This window comes from Fulvia fulva, chromosome 4 (genome assembly GCF_020509005.1).
Source record: "Fulvia fulva chromosome 4, complete sequence".
In the NCBI taxonomy this organism is placed as follows: Eukaryota; Fungi; Ascomycota; class Dothideomycetes; order Mycosphaerellales; family Mycosphaerellaceae; genus Fulvia; species Fulvia fulva.
In genome coordinates, this window is record NC_063015.1 from 3,972,804 (window position 1) to 3,994,009 (window position 21,206).

The 21,206-nt window shown below is 44.4% G+C and overlaps 2 protein-coding genes across 2 annotated transcripts; both read left to right on the forward strand.

Moving 5' to 3' along the window:
- Positions 1 to 15,971: 15,971 nt before the first annotated feature.
- Positions 15,972 to 18,182, forward strand: CLAFUR5_04826 (Trehalose phosphorylase; the record flags this gene model as incomplete). Its single annotated transcript, XM_047903974.1, has 3 exons — positions 15,972 to 16,304; positions 16,357 to 16,568; positions 16,622 to 18,182. 3 exons carry the CDS (start codon positions 15,972 to 15,974, stop codon positions 18,180 to 18,182), a joined length of 2,106 nt encoding a protein of 701 aa, XP_047760350.1.
- A 2,168-nt stretch (positions 18,183 to 20,350) lies between these two features.
- CLAFUR5_04827 (uncharacterized protein) lies at positions 20,351 to 20,741 on the forward strand (the record flags this gene model as incomplete). The annotated part of the gene is made up of 2 exons (XM_047903975.1): positions 20,351 to 20,416; positions 20,562 to 20,741. 2 exons carry the CDS (start codon positions 20,351 to 20,353, stop codon positions 20,739 to 20,741), a joined length of 246 nt encoding a protein of 81 aa, XP_047760796.1.
- Between the last annotated feature and the right edge of the window lie 465 nt (positions 20,742 to 21,206).

The following is a 21,206-nucleotide window of genomic DNA, read 5'->3' on the forward strand; positions in this document are numbered from 1 at the left end:
GGCTAAGCGTAGCCGTACTACCGAGAAACTAAAGGAACGTAGTGCTCGTTCCCTCTCCGAGTTACGACGCCGCCGCGGTAATAAGCCCGCTAATAAGCCTACTAATACGCCCGCCGATAAGCCTGTCGATAAGGGGACTAAGAAGTAGCCTACCGCCCGTAAGCACCGTAAGTAGCGCGTCTACGACTTATCTAATCTAGATTTATCCGACTTATCCTCCGACTCTAATTCCGACGTCGATCTACCTCCGTATAAGAGTAAGGGTAAGAAGAAGGATAAGAAGAAGAGTAAGGAACTAGTTATTATTAAGGAGGACTACGAGATAGTAGATACTAGCGTCGACGTAGTCCGCTATAATCTTACTATATCTAAGGACTTTAAGACTAGTAGCCGCGTCGACATACCGAAGCCTAAGTTCTCTAGTAAGGACTATAGTAAGGACTCCCTAAGCCTCGACGAGTAGACTATATAACTTAGTAATAAGTTCGCCGTCTCGACTTTTAAAGACGTACTATCCGCCCTCCGCTTCGTTTAAGAATATACTACCGGATTAGTATAGTAGATGCTTCGAAACTATATTCTATAGAAGATCCTTATCGGAAAGTATATAGTTAGTAAGCCCTTTAAGTCCGTATAGAAAGCCCTTAAGTTCCTTAACCGTAACTTCGGCGACTATAACCCCGAAGGCACGGTACGTAACAATATAGACGCTCTAAAGATAGGAATTAGATAAGTTCTCTCTATTCTACGCTAAGTACTAGAAGGAACGCGCTCGCCTACCGCTAGCTTTAAGCCGTAGGTAGGAAGCTCTTAAGCTAAAGAAGAAGCTTAGCTTTAAGTACCGTAGCCGTCTTATAGGACTTACGGAATTCAAGACAGTCGAGGGCCTAGCTTCGTAATGCTATCGCCTAGAGAGCGAGATAGCTTAGCTCGACATCGACCTGCCTTAAAAGGTTAACAATAATAAGGACAATAAGAAGCTATCTAGCGGTAAGCCTCCGGGCGCGACGCTAGGTATAACTACGCCTACTATCGGCTAGGTAATACCGCTAGCGATTCCCGCTAATACTAGTATACCGCTTAGTCGCTTACTATATACTAACTAGGCCTTACTTCTATAGAAGGACCGGCCTAAGCAATATAAGAACCTCGTACTACTTACCTAAGATTAGCGTACCTAGATTATTATAAGCGGTAGCTACCTACGGTACCGCGGTACCGGACACGCCTTAGGAGTAGCTAGCTATCTACTCGACCCCTACGAGCGCCTAAAGCGAAAGACCGCTAACAATAGTCTAACCGCTATAGTAGTAGTACTACCGGCGGAAAACGTCTAGACTATTATCTAAGCGTAATAGATAATAGTCCAATATAGGAAGTATTATATTAGTATAAGTACTATTACTTACCTTACGAACACAAACACGAATATAAACATTACGGTATAAGAATAGTATAGGCATTTTCCTTATAAGCCCGTCCGAACACGCCCTCTATAGAAGTAGATAAAGGACCCGAAGTCTCGTATTACTTTATAGTAGAGGGTAGGGCAAATAGACATTATATATATACCTTTCTCGATAACGGTACTAACTCTAAACTCGTAAACACTTCCTACGCGCAAAAACATAACTTCTATTTATATAATATTGAACCTTTTACTCTCGGACTAGGGGACGGCTCGTAAGCCCCTACTATTATTTCAAAAGTAATAAATATCGAGCTTAACCTATAGGGCTATACCGAAATTGTAAAGTGTCTAGTTACCGACACTTACTACGACATCGTATTAGGCTTAGGTTAGTACGTAAAACATAGCCCTTATAAGGACTAGAAGCGACATAGAATCACATTTAACAATACTAGCTACCGTAGCTACTCCCTTTACTAGAATATTATGCTACCTATAGTCTTACCTCCTACCGAAACACTAGTAACCCCTCTATTATACTATAATAGCCTTGAACGACTAGACATCTCCGCTATACCGGTCTCTTAACCTATCGAAGTAGTTAGCGTAGAGCGTGTTAGGTACTATACAAGTAAAGGCGATATTAAGTAAATTAGCCTCTACGGACTCCGTAAGCTATCTCGTATAAAGGGGGCTGAAGTCTATACGACATAGATTAACCCGCGCGAGACTTACGCTAGTAAGAGCGTAGCTAACCCCGTAACTATATAAGCATTAGGCCTATATACTATAATAGTACGAAAAGTTATAGGTAGTAAAGCTACCTTCGCCTACGCTATATACGTCGAAGATTCCTATTACCGTATACTACGATACTACTAAGAGTACTAGGCGGAAGTGTACGCTATAAGCGTAGTAGATTACGATGTCTTTATAGAGAAGTTATATAGGAAGGAGAAGGAAGCCGATATAGCGAAGTTGCTAGTCTACTACTAGTATAGAAAGGACCTCTTCTTAAAAGTAGAATTAAGTAAGCTACCTCCGTATCGGCTAGGCTTAGATTACGAGATCAAGCTGAAGTAGGATACTAGACTACCTTTCAAACGCCTATATCTAATATCTAATAAAGAGTCTAAGGTAGTAAAAGCTTAGGTCGACGACTAGCTCGAGAAAGGTAATATCTAGCGTAGTAATTTACCGGCCGCTTCGCTAGTCATTATTATATATAAACCGGGCGGCGGTCTACGAGTATATATTGACTACCGAGCTTTAAATACTATTATAGTCAAGTCTAGGTACCCTATTCCGCTTATCTAAGACACCCTAAACCGGATTAGTAGGAAGAAGTACTTTACTAAGCTCGACGTTATCGCCGTATTTAATCGCCTACGTATTATAGAGGGCGATGAATAGAAGACTGCCTTCATAATACGGTATAGGTAGTTCGAATACTTAGTTATGCCATTTGGATTATATAATGCCCCTAGTACGTTCTAGTTATATATTAACGATACCCTACGAGAGTCCCTTAATAACTTTACCTCCGCGTACCTTAATAACGCTCTGATCTTTAGCGATACTCTCGAGGAGCATATCGAGTATATAGACAAGGTGATAGCTAAGCTTTAGGAGGCCGGCCTCTAGCTTAACATCGATAAGTACGAGTTCTACGTCTAGGAGACTAAGTACCTAGGCCTTATTATTAGTACTAATAGGATCAAGATAGATAAGGAAAAGATCGCTACGTTTTAGGAATAGGAGACCCCTCGTAACCTAACGGACATCTTGTTATTTCTAGGATTCTATAAATTCTATCGTAGGTTCATTTATAACTACTTAGGTATCGCGTATCCTATAACATAACTTACTAAGAAGGACGTACCTTAGCTATAGGATGATATCTATTAGTAAGCCTTCGACCGTATAAAGCAAGCCTTTATAGAAGATAATATCGTACTCGCGTATTTCGTAGCTAGTAGAGAAACTAAACTTAAAACGGACGTATCGGATTTCGTTACGGCTACTATTATATCGTAAAAGGGTAATTATAGTATTTAGCGCCCGGTTATATTTATGTTAAAGAAGATGTTACTATAGGAATATAACTATAACATCTATAATAAGGAGTTACTCGCTATCGTTAAGGCGTTCGAGGAGTAGAAACCGGAGCTTATATCTAGGGATATCGACGGCGATAAGACCGACTTCGAGCACCTTACCGACGAGAGCGGTAAGCCTATCCTTGTATACTCTAATTATAAGAACCTAGAATAGTTTATAAGTACGAAGGTACTAAACCGCCGGTAGGTACGCTAGTCTAAATTCTTATTACAGTTCTACTTTAAGATTATATATATCCCTAGTAAAAGTAATATTAAGCCCGATACGCTTACTCGTCGTCCGTAAGATATTCTAACTAGTAATTACGACCTACGGCGATAGCACTAAGAATAAACGCTACTACCTAAACATCGCTTCCTTAAAATCTTACCGATAGAAATTCGCCCCGGGCGACAAGTTAATGACCTAATAATAGAAGTACGTATAGCCTACGGTGAACTAGAGATATAGTAAGCGTTACGGTAGCTAGATACCGGAGAACTATATTAGCTCCTAAGGCGACACCGTATAGACGATACTAATGCCGTAGCCGTAGGCGGATTGATATATATTAAGAATAGATACGGCGGCTATAACGTTTTTGTTCCGGATATACCTGGTCTACGCTTTAAGGTGTTCTAGGCTTACTATAGTATACCTTCCGCTAGCTACCCGGGACGAGCGAAGACCTACGAGCTTATTACTAGAGACTTCGTCTAGCCTAGTCTATTATAATACGTCCGTAATAAGATCTTTAAGTACTATAAATACCGCTTATCGAAACCCTCGTAGACGTAATACCCTAGGCTACTAAAACTACTACTAATTCCCTTTAAGCTCTAGGATAAGATCGTAATAGACTTCGTAGTTAGCTTACTAGAAAGTACGGGTAGCTACGACGGTATAATATATACGGATGTTTTGACTATTACTAACCGTACGGGTAAGGGCTCTTATATAATCCTAGTAAAGGAGATAACCGTAGAATATATTACGTATATCTTCGTACGGGACTACTACCGTCTCTACGGCCTATCTCTATCGATTATAACTAATAGGGGCAGCTAATAGCTTTCTACTTTCTAGCGTAGGCTCTACGAGCTCGTCGGCGTAGATTATAAACTATCTACCGCCTTCTATCCTAAAACGGACGGCTAATCGGAGAATACGAATAAGGAGATAAAAAGTACCTCCGTACCTTTACTAACTACGCTTAGAACGATTAGGTAGATTAGCTACTACTTACTAAATTTGTAAAGAATAACTATATTACCGAAGCTATAGGTGTTTCGCTATTCTTTGCCGAGCGTAGCCGTAATCCGCGTACTAGTAACTTTAATAGTAACTTGCCGAGGCGCCTTATACCTACTAAGTAACGTATTAGTACTAAGAAAGCGGAGCGCTTCGTATAGTAGATAAAGGACTTCTACAAGTACCTATACGAGTATCTCCGTTATACTTAAGCCCTATAAGCTAATAATATAAACATATACCGTACCGTACCGCCTAGATACTAGAAAGGCGACCGCGTCTATATTAATACTAAGAACTAGAAGTCATCGCGACTATCTAAGAAGCTCGACGTAAAGTAGTACGGACCGGTCACTATTACCGCTATACTAGGACAGAACGTATATAGAGTCAACCTTAACGAGACCCGTATACGAGTATATAACTCGTTCTACGTAAACCTTCTACGACCGGCGGATCCCGAGGATAATATACGTCCCCCGCTAATTAAGGTTATAGATAATATAGGCAATACGTTCAAAACGTAGGAGATTAAGCGTATTCTAGATTTAAAGCCGAAGGGTAGAGGCATTACTATACTAGTAAAGTAGTAGGGATATTTAGATAGTAAGTCTACTTAGGAGCCCGCGGGCGTAAAATATAAAGATGTACCGAAGGCAGTTATAGACTTCTAGTATAATAACCTAGCGAAGTCTATACCGGTCAACTTTTATCCGCTACCTAGTTAGATCCCGAATAAAACGTTACGCGATATAAGACCTAAAGTAGATATATATAGTATAGATCTAGTACCTTAGGTAACTAGAGTCGTACGACCTCCCTTTAACGGTACTAGTGCTATAGCTCTTTATATTAGTAACTATACGCCTTCTAATATTACTATAGGCAATATTAAAGGGGTTTCGGTACCTACTTCTAGTAAGTTATTAAGCGAGAGTACTAGCTCGACTATACCTTTATACGCTCGTATAGGCCAAGTTGACTACCCGCCGGTATAGTAGGAGGGCGTAAGTAATATAAAGGCTTACGGTAAGCTAATAGATATAACGAGGGATATATTGATAGAGGATATAATTAAGACGGCCTAGATAGAGCTACTCGATAAGACGGACGGTATAGAGGATAACAAAGCCTTTATATATATACTAAGGAAGATTCAAGGACATACGCTTCGAGACGAAGGTATTTTAAGGGGGGGTAGTATTACGGCCGCTCTATAAGTAAAGGATGAGCAAATGGGCACGTGACCTCAGATCACGTGACGCTCGGCCCGAAGCCGACCCGTAACACCTCGGCTCTTAAGTATAGGCCTCGACCTTAGAACCTACTTCTCTCTTTAGCTATCGACTTTGTTAATACTACACCCCTACACTCTCGTACTATAGCCTCGTAACAATAGGACTAGAGAGCAACGATCGGGCTCGTTATAGAAAACCCGAAATAGATATAGAGACTAGCTAAATAGATACGACTACCTAAAGAGTAACGAACCCCTTACTTCCCCCTAATCGTAGACCGTAAAGGGATTGCCTAGGCTACGCCCCGGGGTAAGGCAAAAGTATTAGCCGACTATTTCTTTTCGACGTAAGTAGAGGTAGACCTTACGGACATCGACCCGAGTATATACCCGGAACCCCTAGACATAGATTAGGCGGTTAGCTCTAATATAGTAATAGGAGTTATAAGTAAGCTAAAAGGACGAAAAGCCCTAGGCCTAGACAGGATACTAAATATACTACTAAAAGAGTATAGAGAAGAGATCGCGCCGAGCCTTATAAACCTATTTACCGCGTACCTACGGCTAGGATATCACCCGAAGCCGTATAGAGAGTCTATAATAGTAGTGCTACGTAAGCTATAGAAGGAGGACTATACTTAGCCCAAATCGTATAGACTAATTGTACTTCTAAATATAATAGGGAAGGTCCTAGAAAAGATAGTAGCCTAGAGACTTACGTAGCTAGCCGAGGATAACTACGTACTCCTAGTAATATAGATAGGGGGAAGAAGCTAGCGATTAACACTAATAGTAATAGAGCTAATTACGGAGTAAATTTAGACCCTCTAGTACTACGGTAGGAACCGAGCGGCGTCCTTACTATCCCTCGATATCGTAGGAGCCTTTAATAACGTCTTATACTAAAGGCTAATATATATCCTATAGTAGAAAGACATCCCCTAGTAGGTAACGACGTTTGTCTACTCCTTTCTCTAGGAACGGACGACATACCTAGTCCTAGGGAGGTATACGTCCGACCCGGTAAAGGTAGAGGCTAGAATATCTTAGGGATCTACTCTCTCCCCTATCCTATTTCTAATATTTATGTCTAATCTGATCCCCCTACTCACCTCTCCGTAAACCTTAGTATCGGGGTTTATAGACGACATAAATATTCTAGCCTAGTTAGACTCGATAGAAGAGAACTGTCGCCTCCTTAAAGATAGGTAGAAGAAATGCGAGGAGTAGGCAAAGAAGTATAGTGCCCGGTTCGCCCCTAAAAAGTACTAACTTATACACTTTAGTAAAGCGAGAACATACTATAATATAAAGGCGGCGGTAAGAATCTAAGGCTACGAGACTAAGCTATTAGCGGAGCTACGAGTACTAGGGATCTAGCTCGACCCGAAGCTAAGCTAGAATATATAGATTAAGAAAGCCTAGAGTCGAGCGTAAGTTAACGAAGCCTCGATAAAGAGGCTTACGGTATCTATATAGGGAGTAACATTCGATAAGGTAAGAGTAATATATAAGGCGATCGTTAGACTAGCTATATTATACGGGGTATAGATTTAGGGAACAGGAGGCGTAGGTAAGCCGATCCCGAAACGGATAGAGTAACCCCTAAATAGGATATAGGTAGGCAACCTACGTAGGATACTAGGCGTATATAAGATAACGTTAATAAGTACGCTAGAAATAGAGATAGGAATACTACTAATCGGCTAGTATATCCGGGGAATAAGAATTTAATACGCGGTAAAGACGATAGATTACCTAGTATAAACTACGATCTAGGAGGCAAAGAATAAGATAGAAAGCCGCTACTAGAGAGGGGCCGGACATAGGACAAGCTAAAAAGAGGATGACCTTACTACCTTTACGGCCGTATAGATAAGCACCGAATGGCTAGTACGAAAAGAGGAGGAGCGTAGGACTCGCTAGGCCGGCGGGAGTAAGGCTAAGACCTAAAGCCTAGCGGAATAGATAGCGAGCTACCTATAGGAGCAGGACTAGAAAAGGAAGCCCTCTAAGACAATAGGCCCGATAGCGCTCCGAGCCTTCTAGAGACATAATTACTAGCTATATAGGGACCTAACAAGGGCCGAAGCAAGTATAGCGATCCAAATTAGGTCCGAACATGTTAGATTAAGGGCCTACCTATTTAGGAGACGCGTACTAGACATCTATAGCCTAGCCTACTAGTGTGGCTACTTATCGTAAAACCTAGAATATATACTACTACGATACCCGTAGTAGGCGAGTAGTAGAGGAAATTAGAGGCACTAAGCGGAGAGGAGAGACTATAAGTCAATTATTAGGGATAAAGGCAATATTTGCCGAATCTTACGGTAGATACTATAGTAGGGATACCTCTAGTAGTTTAGCCTCGCTAGCGAGACGGAGGAGTAGATAGATAAGAAGCGGAAGCTAGGGGGGTTATAGATAGGGTAGTCATTAGGGTAGGCCTATAATACTAGCGTACCCTTAATAAGGGAAATCTTAGATAATAACGAGGGGGAAAAGATAGGCGGGAAGGAGGAGGGGTTTTACTAATACGGTTTCCCCTCTATATATACGAAAACAAGATAGTATAGCTATATAGGCCAAAGGGCACTATAACAGCTTAAATCAAATATCTATCTATCTTTCTATATAATACTTAGGGCCTATACTAGATAAATAGTAAGACTCTAGTAAGTTCTTAGGTCTTTTTATTAAGAACAAAGAGCTAAATATTGCTTAGAAGATAGGTCGTAAGGCACGTATAATACTATACTATAGCGTTAAGGTAGCCCTAAATATTCCTCGGAATTAGGTACTTATCGATACTACCTTAATTTAGAATAGTACGACTATTACTAGCTAGCTAGTGTCGCGATCCGAGCGTGTATATAGATAACATCCTATTATCAAAACTTAAGGCTACGTACGCTAAGAATTAGGTGACTAATTAGTCACCTATAGCCTCTTTAAGAGCAACACTTGTCTATTCTAGATAGACATATACAATACACAACCTGCTTTTGAAACACCCTATATAAGCCCGTATAATAACTTCCTATACTTCTAACGTAATAGTTATAAGCCCGGTTAGCGCTTACTAACATTTACTACAATAAGGAAGCCCTAAAGTAGAGTTTGTATCGTTATAGCACTACTACTATAACTAGTATAGTAGTATCCCCTAGGCCTAGTAAACCCGCGTAGAACTTTTACTAGCCTATAACCTATTTTATAGTTATAGCTACTACCGAGACGCCGGTAACTACCGGTACCCTACCTTAGGGTACCGTAGTTCTAAAGAGCTATAACTAATAGGACAAGTTTGACCGTTAGCTAGAGCTCTACGTAGAGTCTTTAAATATCTAGAAGTATATAGATCCTTACTAACTAAGTAACGAGCTAATAGAGCCTACTTACTTAACGTTTAAGGAAATCTAATAAGCGTATACGGTAGGAGACGCTATATTAAGAGATCTTATTAAGCTACGACAAATAGACGTAGACCGAAGGTAACGGATATACGACATCTTTACTACTACGCGATTAAAGCTTATTACCTACCTTATCCGTACGACGATAGAGCTAGGGTAAGAGCTAATATACGGCTAGAACACCCTTAGAGCAAAATACTAGGCTCTTAAGGATTAGTATAGTCTAGACGATATACTACGTAAGCGGTAGCTTACGCTTAAGCTGTCTAGGCTTTAGAAGGCTAGCGTACGTAGAATCGATAACTAGTACTTAGACTAGTTAGTTTTATAGACTAAGATGCTTAAGTATAACTACGCCGAGTACGACGACCTTAGTAGACACTCCCTACTTACTATTTAGTAGAAGCAGGCTCTAGCCTACGGTGCTTCTCTATATAACGAGTAGAAGCGTAATAAAATGTTACTATAAAAGCTTACTAAGCGTTACCTCGAATAGATACGCGACACCGTACTAGTAATAACTAACGGTCGATTAGTCTTCGTAACCTTCTCCGGAGAAACCTTAGTAGAGGATAAAACAGTACCTATAGGTACTAGTTAAAAGGAGGGTGACCGTAGTAGTAGCCGTAGTAATAACCGTAGTAATAGCCGCGGTAATAAGGGTCGTAGTAGTAGCCGCGGCAATAAGAACAAAGATAAGGACAATAATAGGCTTAGCGGCTACTAGAACATCACCGGCGAGCCTAAGGACACCTATTATAAGGGCCTGTTCTTATACGATATAATCAACCCTAATAAGCGCCTAGTAAAGGATTAGCGCTTAGAGTAGTAGAAGAAGTACTAGAAAAACTTTATTAACTACTACTTAAGCGACGACGGCGAGCGTCTACTTAGCGTGTTAAATCGTAACAATCGTAAGGACTAGGAACTTAATAAGGCTATTACTAATACGGAGAAGGCATTACTAAGCGATAAGGGCTTTATTGGCCTTACTGTTCTTTCTAGCTTAATTAGTAAGTCAAGCGTCAACTTTAGGGATTACTAGGTATATAATAACTATTCAGACACTTATATCATTAATTATTATGACTAGGAGGGTGTAGAGTTTATTATAGAGCGCCTTACTACCTTAGAAATCTAGGCTAGAATAACTACCTTTCTAATTATAGCGTTAGGGCGTGTTTATATGTCAATTAGGGGCTATTTATTCACCTTACTAGATATAGCTTACTACCTAGGCTTTTATATAAACGTTATCTCTTATATACGTATAGAAACGGCCGGACTCTAGTAGTACGGACGTAGCAATTCAATATGGCATAACGATACTAAGTTGATAGACCTAGACCGCCCTACTAGTACAATCCCTTTCTTTAAGGTAGTTATACTACCTAAGTCACCTATCATTTACTAATAGCCTATAAAAGAGGGCCTAGTACTACCGAAGGTTACTAAAAAGATACGTAACGCGCACTTTATTAGCACTATTAGTAGGGGTATAAACATCAGCGATAAACCTACTAATAGCGTAGTATCTCTAACTACTTAAGAGGATAGTAACCGTACCGTTCTTGTAGTTATAAACAGTACTAGGGGTACTAAAGGTATAGCTACGTCTAGTAGGACCCCTATTAAATACCGAAAGCTCTCTAGCCGCTAGTAGCATTAAATCTTTAGTTATATTAGCGCTAAACGTATCAAGTAGTTGCCGCTTAGAGTTAAGGGGGTGATTATTAACGATAGTCTAAGCGCACCCCTTACTATATATTATAGAGTATATAGGCTTAGTAAAGCTTGTAAGGTGTATAATCGGTCTTAGCCTATTAGGGTAATGACCCTATACGGATATATAGCTATAGACTTAGTAGAATTCACTATCGCCTATAACGGTAATAGGTACCTTATCTACTTCTACGATCTAGATACCTATAGACACTTCTAGTTTACTATTAAGAATAGGGATTAGTAATTGGTATTAGCTTACTTTAATAGCCTACTAAGCTTTATTAACTTTATTAGTCGTAGGTTCGTATACTTCTATAGCGATAACGAGCCCGCTATTAGGAGGTGTTTCGCTTAGTTATTAACAACAATAAGATTAAATAGCGCGTAACCGCGGAATACGCGCCTACGTAGGACCTAGTAGAAAGAGCTAGAGCTCTGATTATTACTATAAGTAGAACTATTCGTATCTACGTACGATTGCCGGAAAAGCTTTAGCTAGAATATACTATAGTAGCGGTATACATCCTCTAGCGATCCCCTATCTAGTCAAAGGGCTAGAAGACTCTATTCGAATTAGTAATAGGACGAATTCCGAATGTAGGTCATATAGTAGTATATAGCTCCCTTGTATACGTGTTCATCTATAGACTAGATTAGCCTAGTAAGAGCGAGAAACTCTAAGAGAGAGCGCTTATAGGCTACCTTATAGGATACGACTCTACTAATATCCACCGCGTATAGGACCTATTAAAAGATAGGGTTATTCGAGTTAAGGACGTTCTCTTCGATAAGACTACGTTCTATAACCTATTACGCCTAATAGTAGGGTATACGACCCCTATCGAGAATATCGTAATAGCGGAACCGGCTAAAGAGCCTAAATAATACTACGACCTATATGTCGCTTATTACGAGTAAGACATAGTATAGGCCGAGGGGGTAGAAGAATAGGCTTAGTAGCCGTATACCTAATAACCTCGAGACGCCTACTAAAAGCTCCTTAGGTAAGAACTATACTAGCCGTAACACCGCGAGTTAGTAATATATAACTAAAAAGACCGGCAAATCGAGTACGTAATAGATTACGTAACTTAAGACAATATATAGTAGTTAGTATATAACACTACTAACTACTACGGCACCCTATAGTAGTAGATAATAGATGCCCTTACCGTAGAAGACCGTAAGGAGATCATAGGTAACACGGACCCTAATCGCGAGCTATATCTATCTACATTTATACTACTAGAAGACGCGTTAATATATAACGCGTCTAATATACTACTCTTCCCCCTAGAGCTAGAGCTCTATACACTAGAGGAGTCTAACTATATAGTTATAGAGAATAGAAAGCGCCTACGAACGGCCTACTTCTACTATATACTATACTAGATTATAGTCGCTAATATAATTATCGGCTAGATGTCCGGTATACGACCTAGAATACGCGCCTATCGTAATAAGAGCAATCGAAGCCCTATACGAAGAGGTAATAGCCCTCTAAGGCGTGTTAATGTCAGGGCGAGAGCCTGGCCTGTGAGATGTAAGGGTGAAAGCGAGAATGTAGGTGCGAAGTGCAGATGCAAAAGGGTATAGTATAATTGCTACACAAAACAAAAGACGAAGAAAGCAAGAGAGGCCTAGGGAAGGCCAGATATTTATACGCGACCCTCGCGAGTGCGTGTCCCCGCATCAATAGGGCTAACCCGTGCGGAGCCGCGCTTAGTAGCTTTGCTCAAAACCTTATTCCAACCTGCCCTACGTTCCGAGTCTTCCACGTGCTTCTTCTAGGGTCCAGCGCAGTCGCGGGTGCTCGCGGGAGTGCCGTGAGTCACACAGTCACGAGCCGAAGTGAATCTGTTAAGGTTTGGTAGAGGGGTGAATTTGGAGGGCTGGGTCCCGTAGTGAATGTTGCGGGGCATATGATTCTTGGCGCTCACACACTAAGCTAGACTGTCACTTCTTAACGACTTCTGAGCACTCTGAGGCTCTTCTGTCCCCACCTTCTGTACACTCTATAGGGAGACTATGACAGTTAATAACACGTAGACTATCCGCCTTATTAACTAATAAGGGTAAAGGCTTAATACAAAGCTACGCTACGTTAATATCTACTACTACTAGCTCCGATAGCGAGACTAGCGCGGAGATATTAAGATCAAGTATCTTAGTACTAACTATATACCTATAGACGGGCTGACTAAGCTACTTCTACTATAGAAGTATAAGCACTTCGTTAAGCTACTTAATATAGCTAAGGAAGGCGTAGACCTACGTACCTTAGTACCCTCTATAGCCGTATTAGGAGGTAACGGGCTAATAGACGCCTAAGAAGTCCGTAGTAGCGGCCTTACCTTATCTCGAAACGAACACCGAACAGCTTTATCTTTACGGACACCTCTCTAGAAGCGCTAGTAGGCGTGAAACACGGCTACTAGTAGCTACTTATACTATAGACGATAACAAAGCTAGGGTAAAGTATCTACTATTTACCGGTACGGCCCTAGCACTATTATTAATAGGTGTTTCTCGGACTCCTATTAGCTAATAGCGTAAGGGCGAGAAACACCCCTATTACTAGTAGTAGCGTACGCGCGCGCGATAAAAGTAGCGCGTCTAATTAGAACGCGAGAAACGCCTCTAACTTACTACTAGTAATAACACTACTACCTTATTACTATATTATCTGCTGCTTTTATATATAGTACACACTTGCCTAAAACAAAAAGGTGTTACTACCCTAAGGTAATGACCTTTAAAAGTGTAGAAAGTAAGGCACCCCGAAGGTACCTTTTTAACTTTCCGATACCGTTACTCCGGTATTACCTATTAGAGCCCTATTACACCTTATATAGTGTAAGCTCTGTTGTAGACAGCCTAGTATATTGCGCTACTAACTAGTATCTTATACTCCCTAGGGGCAAAGCGAGCTCTCTTACTATTCGCCGGAGCGAAATAACTTAGTATAGAGTAATTATCGGACAATATAATAAGTTAAGCGGACGATAATATATGTTCAAGTATACGATAGGACTAAGGCTACCCCTAGATTAAACTTAGGACCCCTAATGTTTACCGGTAGGTAAGATAATTATATACTTAAGTAAAAGTCCGTATAACGGGACTATTACCTAAGCTATTTTACCGGTAATAGTCACACAATCTATGCTTTATTATATAGGTAATAATAGTAGTAGTAAAAGTGAGGAATAAGGGAAGGGGTATAAAGCTCACCTTACTTACCTTAGCTTACTTTACTTAAAATAGCTGACTTACCCTTACTATAGTAGTAGTAATACCGAGGGCCTAACGTCACTACTATAGGTAGGGGGGTAGTTATGACAGGGTGTACGCAATCATATAGAAATCAGCTCATTTACTCTAGCGTACGAGCTAAGGGGGTGTGTCGCGATCCGAGCGTATATATAGGTAACATCCTATTATCAAAACTTAAGGCCACGTACGCTAAGAATTAGGTGACTAATTAGTCACCTATAGCCTCTTCAAGAGCAACACTTGTCTATTCTAGATAGACATATACAATACATAACCTGCTTTTGAAACACCCTATATAAGCCCGTATAATAACTTCCTACACTTCTAACGTAATAGCTAGCTTAGACCTAGGTCTTTGTTCTAAACAAGAAGACTAGCTTATATACTCCGGTGTTATAGGTTTGATTAGGAGATTTGATTTGATTTAATTTTATTTAATGAAATTTACGTAGTAAACGAGACTAGTAGGATACTTGCGATATAAGGTAAAGTGCTCTTAATTTGACTACTCGTTAATAACGAGTGGTAAGCGTTAATTACACAGACTAATAATGCGATATAGTGATTTCTACATAAGTCATGTATGGGGTCTGCCTAGAGTCTATTCTGGGGTCTGCACGTCTGCCCTTAGGCTCAGTGGCTGGAGATGAACGGATTTTGCCCTCATTGGTGGAGCGCACGAGTCGCGGGCTGAATTATGCATTGATGTTGCGAGGGTCTCCTTGCATATGCGCGCGGCTAGCATGGTTTCACGGTGTCTCACGCTCAACGGTTACACGGCGTATCGTACACGAACGAGCGGTGCTCTCTTTTCACCGGCGCCTTCTCCCATTCAGCATGACACGCATGAAAACAGAGCGTATACGGTATGGTGAGGAGGAGCGTCGGAAGTTGTTTTGGAGTTTAATGTCTCAGTGCGCGATACCCTCTCGCTGAAGGTCGTTGGACCGATCAAATTCTTATCTGTTGTGTAACAATGTATTGTAAATTAGCTACTTGTTGAGTCAGTACATAGAGACGGATAACGGGTGGATCAATGAAGCTATCTATACCTCTTGAATGGTTATTGAACGTTGCACTGTTACAAACTATCTGTATATGGTCGTTGATCGACCTTGATGTGAAGCCGGCAGAATCCGGCAGCGGAACATTGGGCTGCGATTAGACTTCGTCCTCCACCAGACCTCATGTGACTTCCGTGCAGCATTCCTCCAGCGAGCAATCTGTCACTGGACACGCGTTGTGCGAACACCTCCCACACACTCGACCACACATCTACGCTCGAGCACGGAGAAGTCCCTGCTATGTCGATGACACCCATCTACTTGATACTCCCCACACTGAGTGGACTCCGCTGCAGTCCATCGCTGACCAGGTAAGTGGTACAATACCGGCCGCTCAGTCAACGTCATTGTCACGCAACAACGAACAAGAGCTCCAAGCACATGCAAGGACCGCGTTTGTGCAACCCAGATCTCACCATCAGCTCTCTCGCTTCATCATCCCCCCCTTGTAACCTGCACATACCCTTGACCTACCAAGCACAGCAACCATGGACTCGCACAGCAGCGCACAAGCGTCACGGCGATCCTCACACGCCGCAGCCAACAACGGAGCCACTGCAAAGCACGAATTTCAGGCCGTAGCACCGACACGACACATCGAGCGGCAACAGCGCCTACGAGAGAAGAAGCATGAGCTGGGTATAGCGCTATCGGAGATTTTCCTGGGCATCGCGATTGAGCGGAAGAGTGATTCCAAGGTCGATATCGGGTTTGCTTGTCATGATGGCACGTATAGCATTGACTTCGCGGGGCATACGCTCCGTACGGATGGGACGGACTCGCATGGTGATAGGGCTGCGTGTCCGACGAAGTTACCGGAGGTGAGGGAAGAGCAGGGAAGGCGCTGCCGAGTATCTGGTCTGCGCTATCAAGGACTATGAGGCGACCAACTCGTATACATTTGTGGGAGTCGGACTGTCACAAGAAGTTCTCGACATCAATCCGCAGATCGCGCCGAGGTTGTGGTTGGAGCTTGATATCGTGCCCCTATTGATTAAGGTGGAGGAAGGTGGCAGTCTGCACACCGCCTCTCAGATTGATGGCGTGGACGAGTTGGCGGACTCGATGGCGAGGAAGTGTCTGATGTATGTTGGACCCCTACCCGACGCTCACGCGCGTTGTTGGCTGATAATCTCAGGTTCTTCGGTCCCAGCTTCCAGCCGCGAGTGCAGGTCGGCTTCAGCAATAAGGTCGAAGTCGACCTGGCAAATCGCGCACGCTTAACATCGATCGAAGACTACAAGCGCACGGTTAGCGAGAGGACATGGAGTGCCGTCACCAAGTATGCTGCCGCACTGAAAGAGCGCAAGGTCAAGATTGCATTCTTCTCTGCCACGCCGCAGGGTGGATGGGTTGCGCTGATGCGACATGCTCTGATTCGATTCTACACATTGCTAGGTGTGGACTGCACTTGGTGGGTGCCAAAGCCCAAGCCCGAGATCTTTCGCATCACCAAGACAAACCACAACATCCTCCAAGCAGTTGCCGGCGACGATGAGCGACTCTCAGACGAGCAGGCTTCGGCGATCCATGACTGGGTCCAGATGAATGCAGATCGATTCTGGCTCAGGGACAAGGGCCCGCTGCAGCCTCGTTCAGAAGGTGGCGCCGATGTGATCATTGTGGATGATCCGCAAATGCCCAACATTGTGGACATCTCGAAGAAGGCCGATCCTGAACACCCTGTCATCTTCCGCTCCCACATCCAGATTCAAGCTGATCTGGCTGATACCCCTGGCACACCTACCGCTGGCGTATGGGACTGGTTGTGGCAAAGTGTAAAGCACGCCGACCTTTTCATCGCCCATCCTGTCAGCGCTTTCGTGCCTAAACATGTCAACAGGCGGGCTCTGGCGTACATGCCTGCGACGACCGATTGGCTCGATGGCCTTAATAAGGAGATTCGCGACTTTGGCAATGAGTATTACCTCCACGAGTTCAACACGGAATGTGTTCGCCAGCGGATGAATACCCTACAATACCCTAAGCGCGATTACATTGTGCAGATCGCACGCTTCGATCCATCAAAAGGCATTCCGGATGTTCTCGCCAGCTATGCCGAGTTGCGCCGTAATTCTGAACATTGCAGAGATAAGAAGGCAGATGAGACGCCGCAGCTCGTCGTCGCTGATCACTACTCTGTCGACGATCCTGACGGCGTCCGAGTGCTTAACCAAACTCTCGAACTCCTCGATGGCGAGTACAGCGACATCAAAGACAGCGTAGTCGTCATGCGCCTAGGCCCCACCGACCAACTCCTCAACGTCCTAATGCAAAATGCTCGCGTGGCCCTCCAGCTCTCCACCCGGGAAGGTTTCGAGGTGAAAGTCTCCGAAGGACTACACAAAGGCGTTCCCGTCATAGTCACCAAAGCTGGTGGAATCCCGCTCCAAGTCCAGCCTGAAAAGTCGGGATTTCTGGTTGAGACGGGGGACTACAAGGCTGTGGCGAAGTATTTGGATGTGCTGTTTAGCGATGAGGAGCGGTATCAGGAGATGAGTCAGTTTGCGGCGAGTCATGTGAGTGATGAGGTGGGGACGGTGGGGAATGCGGTGAATTGGATGTATCTGGCGGATCAGCTGAGTAGAGGGGAGAGGGTCGAGCCGGGTGGAAGGTGGATTTGGGATCTGGTTAGGGATCTAGTTGGGGAGGGGAGGGAGGAGGGTGAGGTTAGGTTGCCGAGGAATTGGACGACGTAGGGTGTGTTGGGAACATTCATGGCGAAAGGACACCACCAAGGCGTGTCCTCTCAGTCACGCAGGCCACAGTTGCTCAGTGATGAACCCGTATGTGAGCGTGCAAGCTGAGCATTCACTCATTTTCAGGTCCTGACGTCACGCTGTGCCTGCTTCAACTCTGGAGCCACGAACACATTGAGGAGATCCCAGGCTGCAGGGCTGTTGCACAACATGAAAGCCACCTGTGCAATCTGCTCGGGGCCGAGGCATGTGCAATGTGGCACAGCTTTCGTCTTCGAAAACGTGTTCGTTTGACAGATTGTACAGGTGTCACTCGATCGACTCAAGATAGTTCCGCAGCACGTTGTCGAATTTGCAAATGGTGGTGCTACGGGCTCCCGAATGGCGCTCCCTTGGCGGATGTCGTGCAATGGTCTCATGCTGCGGCCCGCGGAGGGATGATGCGTTGCCGGGCCCCAAGGTGGCCTCGATGAGGCTCTGCTTTCAGCCCTGGGGTAGGGCTGTAGTACGATGATGCCATTTGAATTGAGCCGCGTGCTGTTGTGTGATGTTGCTGCGCACGAGCGTAGTGAGCGGATTGGGTTTGCTTTGAGGCTGGAGCAGTGCAGACAACTCTTGGACTTGGATCGTGGTGCTGTTGTGTGACTCTGGATGGATTCACTCGGGTTGGATGTGGTCTCAGTACGTTGCGTGGTGTTTAGCCTCGTAGGAGTGCTTCGCATAGGGTAGAGAAGGTGAAAGTTCGCGTTTGCGTTTGGAAAGTATATTGTGCATACTGCTACTACTGAGACTAGGCTAGGTATTTCACAGGAGCTGTCGATAAACATGTCCTGCAAAATCCGGGAATCAAAGGGCACTCGCGGGAATGTGTGAATGGGCGGCGCCCGCCTGGAACGTGAGTTCATCAGCCTCACTTGATGTTGTCCAAGTATTGTTCCTCCAAGGCTTCGATCGAGTCGTGCCGGGTACTTTGTGCCGAACTGCTCTACATTACATGTTGGCCATGCGTGTTGGTAACCCGTGTCTCCAGCGGCCGGCTCCTTGGCCTTGCGGCGGGTGTATCGATGACATTCCTGCAGGATGGATGAGGGATCCGGCTCCTGGTTCCTGCTCGGCACATGGTCGACTGGCAGTGCAGTAGAGAGCACAGTGGCGTCTGTCAGGATTGGAGCATGGTTTCAGAGTCACGCCCCTTCTGCGAGGTGCTTTTGTCGCGCAGGGCTGCGACTGGGGCCAATTTTACTCCGACTCCGCCCTTCGATCGGAGCCGCGCTCGCTTCACAGATGGCCAGTCTTCAGCAGTGATTGGACACCTGTCAAGCGAGAGGGAAGGCAGCCAAAGGAAGGCGATGTATTCAGCCCTCAACCGGACACCAACACGGTCGAAAGTGCTGCGGACAGTTTGTGGAGACTGGCCTGGACATTTCGAGACGGCGGTTGTTGTAGTGTAGATAGAGGCACGAGAAAAGAATCAATGCTAACAGTGATCTGTTTCGGGATACCGAGCATGCAGCTGTGGAGGCTGCCGCCGTGTACCTGCAGATGTGTGAGATGTGGTGGTGTTGGTAGAGATTGGGTTGGCTGTGAGATCCCAGCTGGGCGGAGATGGATCGGCTTGCCGAGGCTCACGCTCGATCTGAGCACCGCAGCCGCGAAGCTGCCTTCAGCTTTCACTCACCTCTTGTGTGTACAGACATCATGCATCGTTGAACTGTCTGCGGCTGGAACTGAGATAGCGCTTCGGAGTCATTCACTCATGCAGGCGGCAATGACTGTTGACTGCCGGACAGCCGCCCAGACGGTACTGGCGGACTAGGCAACACAGGCATCAAAGTCACCTCAGGCACGCACCTTTCCGATTACCTGCCTGGAGAAAGATACATCTCCTCCTCTAGTCGCATGACTGTTGGTGCTGCGCGTCGTGCTGGACTCTTGTTGGAGGCTGAACCCTGTGCAATGGGTGAGTGCTTGTGCCATTCTAGCCGACCTTGTAGCTAACCCACTTCCTCTTGCAGGCCCTCCATCCTTCCCTCTATCCTATACCGTTGTAGCGTCAAGGTGGCAAAAGACCCATTCACCAACAGGAGCATTCGTCTTGTGAAGGCAGAAAGAGTAACACAGCGTGTGACACAACGAGCTCCACTTGGCGGACGCTCTTTTCTGTCCAGATGTTGTTACTGCGCCCTGTCCTGAGGCCGCTTTGTGAGTACCAGGCATCGCCCGTTGCACCCACGGTAAGTGTCAGGCAGACAGGTGCCCTTGGCTCTGCTGGTGGACATGACCAATGACATATAATGCTCTCTCTCATCCCACCATATTTCATCCCATCCCACACAACTCAATACACATTACAGCAACGCATCCAGTACAAACAATCAGACATACACATACACCACCCAAGCTTCCATCAGCATCAACTTCACATACAACAAGATCAAGATCAAGAACAACATCACCAGCAACATGAGCCATATCTTCGACACCAGCGCCATACTCGCAGCTATGCCTCCTCCAAATCATCCAAACGGCCCTACCCCAACCGACCCACCCAACAGTTAGGTCATGCTCAACAGCAAAACAAAAATTGGCACGAGCATCTTCTTATATCAGCAACTGCCAGAGGTCAACACAAATCAACACATCAACGGCTGGCCCTTTGATACTGCCCAGGCGGCAGGCACTCTTTACGATCATGGACGAAGTAGTCTTCAGGTTCGGAGATGGGCTGCTCTCAACAACCTCGATGGGACTTTATGCATAGCACGGGCTGGAGTTATTGTATCATTTGCTTGACTGCATAGCGAGGGGGATAGAGGGAACGATGCAGATGATAGATGTCCTCACGGACTGGCAGATGGCTTACAGCATCGGCTTCACTTTCACGAGTGGAAGGGAGTTCGTTGGCAGCATTATTTGACGGGTGTTAGCATAGTAGCTGCAGCGTATGAAAATAAAGCCGCCCTCGCGTGTACAGTATCGTGCGATCGCTCTGCATTCGTTCCATTGACTCATTGCCTAGTGTTA